We start from the raw sequence: 7209 nt of genomic DNA, 5'->3' as shown, positions 1-7209 counted from the left end.
ATAAAACATATTTTTCTGCATTTATTTGATAAAAAATGCAGTAAAAGGAATAATATTGTAATATTTTTTACTATCTAAAATAACCGTTTAGTATTTTAAAATATTTTAAAATGTATTTTATTCCTGTGATGGCAAAGCTGAATTTTCAGCAGCCATTAACTTTTTTTTTAATGAATGTGTGCAATAAATATAATATATAGACAATTATATACCTAATCTACCAAAGTCACCCTCTCCCCAGGTGTAGAGCTCTCCATCCTCACTGACTGCAGCGCTGTGTCTATACCCTGCTGAAACACAAACCACCACCTACAAGCAAACACACAAGCAACAGAAGACATTAATCATTTAAAAACACAGGTACATTCTGAGAGTTCAAAAAGATTAAGTGATGCATAACTACTGCATGAATTTAGTACCTTTCCTTGTAGAGGGCCCTGTATTAGTTTGGGGTATTTCTGGGTAGAGCTGTTGCCATGACCCAGTTTGCCATAGTCTCCATCACCCCAGCTGAACACCTCTCCCTCGCTAGTGAAGGCTAATGTGTGGCCGTCTGAGCCTTTGGATGATGAAACTTTCTTAATGGCACGGTGAGGTTCAAAGGTCAGCTTCTTAAGAGTGGACTGGTTGTTTGAGTCACCCAGTCCCAGGCGCCCATAGCTGCCCTTCCCACACGCTCGGACTGAACCATCAGAGGAGATGACAAATGTGCAGTACTGGCCAGCTTCAATCTGAAGACACGAGATGTGGTCAGCAAGCATTCACTGTGAGCATAAAGAAGGATACTAACACTGACACTGTATGAATAATTAATATGAAATTGCTTTCTACCGTTTGTGCATCACTGAAGCTGGGAGTGAGTTTGGGCTGGAGGATTTTCTCTTGAGTGCCCTCTACAAGCTGGTGGCTGCTGTTGCTGCCCCACACATAGACCTCACAGGTCTCAGATACCATGGCTGCCTCACCCGCCTGGATACTGTCTGGACTCGCACAAGTTCTTGAGTAGTCTGAAGCCATGCGACACACCTATCAGGAAATCGATTTAAAATGAAGTTAAAGTGTCAAACACATGGCCCAATTCTAGCCCACAGGATGATTTGATAAATAAAAAAAAACAATTCTAATGCAAAAAATTGGTATGATACATATTCCTAATTATCTATTTTAGATACAGCAGGACTGATTTGTTGTGCAGCGTGTTATAGCATGCATCTTAAAGCAGCTTCTCTTCTCTTCTAATTTTGGCAGTTAAAACTGGATTTACTGGATGACAAGCATCGAAGGACGCTCACAGAACTAATGAAACCAAGAACAAGTACAAGGAAAATATACACTACAAGCAAATCTCTTAACTGTTTCAAGTCTGTACTGATATGACTGAAAAAGTAAATAAGAACGAGTTTGACTGAAAAGCAGGTCTATATTCAAAATTATGTTTGGCTGCAAATTGCCTATTACAGCTAAAGTGCTCCTGCCAAGAGCAGTGAGTGGTTTGTCTTTATTTGATTTATGAATAAACCGCTTCTGTATATGTAAACGAAAGGACTCTGAAATTGTATCTATTAAACTGTATGTGCTTACTTTGGTTTTACCCCAATATTGGTTAGTTAAGCATCATAACTTTTCTTATGTACTGTTTTAGGTGCAGGAGCATGTTGTGCATGCTCTTTTCATAGATGCACCAAGATTTAATAAGTAAAAATAATTATCCTGCTTAAGGTGATGTTTAGTCCAATCTGAAAAAGAGTTTGGCCTTGGGGGGTATCATCATAAGAATCTGAAAGCAGTACTATTTAAAAAAAAGGGCAAAATTAGCTGCACAGCATGTCAGCATAATCACACGAACCCCCAACTACATAAAAATGTGGCTTAACTGATTTACATTTATTTTGGTCCAGAGTTACATGTATTGTAATGGTAATACATTGAGGATTGGCAACAGCTGCCTACCTTGGAAGACAGCGTTCACATCATCCAAACGTACCGAACTCTGACGTCAATCGAACCCGAGTGCGCACCAAAAGTGCTAGTGTGAAAGCACCCTAAAAGATAAGAGAATAAACAGAAAATAACAAAGACTCTTTTATGCTGACAAATTACATCACCAAATATTACAACTATTTCACTCTATTCTAGGTCATAAACAATTGGTCAATTGGACTCCTGAGAACTCGAAAGAAATTGAATGCGTAAAATCCTTATGAAAGACATCCTACATTTGAAACAAAACTAGGGTGATAACATTTAAATAGTTCTGTTTTCTTAACCCAATAAAGCCTACTGCATCATATTTGATACATACAATTTTAAGGCCTCTATCAACATGATCAAAACTCTGATTAAAAACCTTTTGTCAGTCTACTACATGCCTTCTGTCTGACTAATAGTTTATACTTTTTTTAGCAAGTTAAAGGTCTTTTAGTGTCATTCTAAAAATGTCCTCCTTCAGGTCATGGTACACGTCTTTTTTGATGTAAAATCTTTACTATTTTTTATGAGATAAAGAATAAAATGTATATTGTTAGTACTATTTGAATATGAACAGTTACTGGACTGAAGAAATTAAATTAAAGATAATATATACCAATATAGATATATACCAAATAGATAAATCATCTTAAAATCTATCAAATTTAAGGCTTATGCGGAATGTTTATTTGTACAACTCTCAATCATCGTTCTGCATGATATACTTCAGATAAACATCACCAACAGCACCAAATTGCATATTTATTGCTCAGTTTGGGCCTCTGAATAAAAGTCTGAGCTCCATATTCTCCTATCTCACACTATAAGAGCCACAAAAGCCTGATTTATCAGATATGATACTCAAAAAACGTATGCAATTGTTTTTAGATTTAAAAAAAATATTTTATCTAAAGGTTTAATAAATGACTCAATTTCTAATAAATAAATACATTTTTTGACGATTATTTATCATATCAGATTTTAACAAATGTCTGACTTTACATGGTTATAAACAGTATCAAAGTACCACACATTGTGATAACAGTTTTTCATTGGGTGATTCATGTGCAAAATGACATGGCCCTCTCTTGTCCATACAACAAATTTACATGAATATATTTATATTTGTATTTTACCTCCTCAAACAGACAAAGTGCAGCCTCGTATAGGGAACAGAGACCATCAGGTGTGCGGGTCGGCTCTCTCCATTGGCTACGATCAGCAGACGAACCCTACAACACCAGACATTCAGTCATTTAACAACATCCAACACTATGTAAAACAAATTGCGAGTGTTGTACTGAGCATGTACCAGTGAACGCCTCATCTGCATCAGAATGTTCATGAAGCAGTCATATCCCATCAGCCCCTCCTGGCTCTGCTCCAGGTTGCTAACACCGGCCGATGCAGCCAGGGCCATCTCAACCCACTCCAGCAGGTAGCGCAGGGACCCTCGTTGCGCTGCCAATCCCAGCAGCAGCTCACACGCCAGCCTCCTCCCCACCACATCGGCCCCCGAGTTGCACATGGTGACTCCTTTCAGGAACGTGGTGACCTGGGCCAGGCAGTCCAAACCCATTGGTGGAATCTTGCTTTCATTGGCCAAGGAGAGCGGCGGAAGGGAGCCCACCACTTCGATGGCTGTGGTGATGACATCGTTGCAGAGGTTGATCCCTGGACCGGCTGGAGGAAGCGTCCAGCTCTGCCTGAGCAAAGCAAAGAGCAAACTAAGACCCGTTCGCACGCCCATCTCAATGAGGGCGTCTGTACTAGAGCGAGGCCGCTCGCTAACTGCTTGCAAGTCCGCAGAACTCAGAGTGTTTTCGGTCGAGTGCTGCTGCTGTTTGACCTTGCCCTTGTCATGGTATTTGTTGGAGAGTGCATAAAAAACCCGCTGCAGCACTAGCAGACGTTTGCGTAGGGCAGTGGCGAAGGGCGAATCTGAGCACACCGTCTTGGCCAGAGCAAGCTGACTGGCCAGCAGCGCATCAAGATAATGCTCCTGTTCGTAGCTGGACAGACACTCTCGCTCAAAGTCCGGCAGCTGAGGGCCCTTCAGACATAGCACCTGCTGAGGGAGAAGAACCACCTCCTTATTGGCCAGCAGCTTGCCATACAGCAGAGCGACGCCTTCACGGGTGGAGATGGACTCGCTGTCCTCAGCGATCCAGGAGCTGTTGAGGTGCTCCAACCATTTTAGTTTTACTGGTGGTATCATCGCAGCCATGGTGCCACCTTACAACCTCACTGTCACATCTGAGAGATAAAGAGGTACAGTGAATCTAGGGATGCAGCAATATTAATATTTGATAAAGATGGGTCAATTATGTTAATAAATGGTCAATATAAACATTCTATACTACTTGTAGAGACAAAGGTAATCTAAATACTAAAACAATAGGGAGAATGGGCACGCACAAATAAATTATTATTTTGATATTAATTTATATTATTATATGATATTATTGACAGGTAATTATTACACTACTGTTCAAAGGTTTGGGGTCAGTATGTTCTTTTTAAGAAATCAATATTTTTATTCAGCAAGGATGCATTAGATTGATAAAAAAAATAATAACAGAAGACATATATAATGTTACAAAATATTTTATTTCAATTAAATGCTTCTCTTCTGAACTTTCTATTCATCAAAGAATCCGGGGGGAAAAAAACATACCCTGTGTCCACGAAAATATTATGCAGCTGTTTTCAGCATTTCTAATAAAAAGCATTTTTGTGATTTCTGAAGGATCATGTGACACTGAAGGCTGCTGAAAATTCAGCTTTGCCATTACAGGAATAAATTACATTTTAAAATATATTAAAATATAAAACTAATTAAAATTGTAATAATATTTTATTCACAATATGACTTTTTATTGTTTTTTGATCAAATAAATGCAGCATAAGAGACATCCTCTAAAACACGGTAAAAATCTTACTGACAAACTTTTGAATAGCCGGGTACATAAAATATGGATTGATACAGATAAATTTAATAAACAAAATCTCTATTATCAGTCAATAACCAATATGGCTCTGATAGATCATGCATCCCAAAGTGAATCAATTTAAACTGTCTCACACACATTAGCAGAGAAACCACTATTCCTCACTAAGCAACTAAGCATTCTGATGTAACCATAACCAGAAATTAAAAACACAAGGTGATGATGAAATATGCATTCATCCTAAAAAGAGTTTGATTCTGAGAAATGAACGTCAGTACTGACCTATCTAGAAAGATCATCAAGTGCAGATGAGGTTGTGTTGACACATACTTGACATCTTGCCAATCCACTTATCAAAGCCTGGAATCTGTTCAGCAAAATGACAGCCTTTGGGTACTCAGCCCAAACATGCATGCATAAATGTAGGTCTTGAGTCATCCCATTGACTATTAACTTATTTATCTAGTCAGTTAACTTTAATAAGCAGGCCAACGTTAGACTTTTGTGGGTATGATTTTCTTCTTAAACTATTGTCTGTTGAATTTTATCATAAACCTGTGCAAAAGAAATAGACATATCTTATCTAATCTAATGCAATGCATGGTTTACGCTTGATACAATACACCATTTCAACTTTTAACACTTTAATCTTGTTCAAATCATTTCATAAGCCAATGATAACATGAAATAAATCCTATAATACTAAAGAACATGTTGCCAGTAGCTAAAATATTACATATGTGAGAGAGAAAGTATATGGGCAGTACACAGTATAGACAGCATTTTGATTAATGTAAAGGAAACTGGCTGTATATTCCAATCTGAACTACACATCAGTTTATCAGAATAAATAACAACAGACTAGCAAATTCTTATAGCATGTTATATTACATAATCCAATTTATAAAGTTACAGATTGTAAGCTAATACATTGTTACAGCAGCAAATTAGGTTATTTAACCATTCCTCTGCTCTAGACATTATCATATCTTGCTAACAAGCACTTTAACTGTCTGTAAATTAAGGTGATTTTTCCACCCAGCTGTTTGCGTTGCAATGATTACGGTGTTGGTTATGCCAATCTTGCGGTTTGATTATTCATTCAGCTGGCTAACCCATCGCATCACACTGCTCGCATAAACAGTGTTACTTAAAATACGTTACCCATAAATATCTGACTGCCTAAATCTTTATACGAGACCTGCAGCATATTTGTTAAAGATATTTAAAAGAAATGTCTTACAGCGTTCACGTCTGCAAGTGAAGCGGAACTTATAGGCGTTAGCTTGTTAGCATAGCTAACAGAACAGTATACGCCAGCAAGCTAAGCTAATCCACTACACCGAAATGATTCACTAACTTTACGCCTTATGTTGTGTGCCTAGACTGAACTATCACATTAAACGAGCCTCAAATAAAATACTTAAGTGTCTTGTGAGTGTATGACTATATAGCATATTGGGCTGTGGAGTTGCTTGTCTATGGTTGCCAGGCTATGATCAACTCCCCTCCGCCACTCACTTTACATGAGTCGGCTCAGCTGCTGATATTTCACATTAAAATCATGCACCCAAACAAACATCTGCCCAATGTACGAGGCATACATTTGACACATAGGCTGTTACAATCACTGAAATGCAAGTTCAGAAGACTAACGTTACACATAATGTCACGTTTGAAATGGCTGGAACCTGTCGGCTGTTGTGGTAATAAAGGACTGAAAAGGTGAGGCTGGAGCTTACCATAAACTGCCAAAGGCCTATTCAATGCATGAACGAAAGTGGCTTTCATGGTGATTAATGGTCCCTCGGCACCAGCATGTGACAGTGCATGACAGAAAAGGCTCGTAATCGCTGGGTTGAGGATCTGGTAAGGCTGAATAATTGAGAGTTGGGAGTGAGGAGAGCTAGTGTCGCTCAATCCCTCACGACTCAGCTGCTGTGAAACAAGCAGCAGGCTCAGTGTTCAGTCCCTCCCTATCATTCATTACCCACTGCCCCGAGCGACTATACATATGCAGCCATACATTTATAGAATATTCTGTAATATGATAGAGTAGTTCGTTATTTGAAATGATTTGATGTAGATTCAATAGTATTCTTTTTCTCTCACACACAAACACAACCAATGCAATATTCTCACTGTTATGCTGTATTTATTATTATATACTATAGTATATTATTTATAGGCCTACACCATTATTGTATTTATTAGTATTTTGATTAAGGTTTTTAAATATATATATTTTCAGTTCATGTTTTGTCATTTTTATTCTTTTTTTTTTATATCT

The 7209-nt window shown here is 38.1% G+C and overlaps 1 protein-coding gene across 1 annotated transcript in view; it reads right to left on the bottom strand.

The window, feature by feature from the left end:
- The window catches only part of LOC107750609 (probable E3 ubiquitin-protein ligase HERC1), a 60424-nt gene extending 53571 nt beyond the window's left edge, over positions 1-6853 (bottom strand). The window contains exons 1-6 of the mRNA XM_016566099.1: positions 6662-6853; positions 3281-4224; positions 3105-3200; positions 832-1026; positions 420-731; positions 213-309 (exon numbers count right to left, since the gene is read on the bottom strand). Of these exons, the coding sequence (XP_016421585.1) occupies positions 213-309; positions 420-731; positions 832-1026; positions 3105-3200; positions 3281-4195 (1615 nt within the window). The 5' untranslated portion in view covers positions 4196-4224; positions 6662-6853. The remainder of the gene's footprint in view (positions 1-212; positions 310-419; positions 732-831; positions 1027-3104; positions 3201-3280; positions 4225-6661) is intronic.
- Between the last annotated feature and the right edge of the window lie 356 nt (positions 6854-7209).

Source organism: Sinocyclocheilus rhinocerous, unplaced genomic scaffold, assembly GCF_001515625.1.
Source record: "Sinocyclocheilus rhinocerous isolate Xijiao unplaced genomic scaffold, SAMN03320098_v1.1 scaffold19, whole genome shotgun sequence".
Classification (NCBI taxonomy): Eukaryota; Metazoa; Chordata; class Actinopteri; order Cypriniformes; family Cyprinidae; genus Sinocyclocheilus; species Sinocyclocheilus rhinocerous.
The sequence above is the reverse complement of the archived record's forward strand: the minus strand, read 5'-3'. Positions and strand labels throughout refer to the sequence as shown.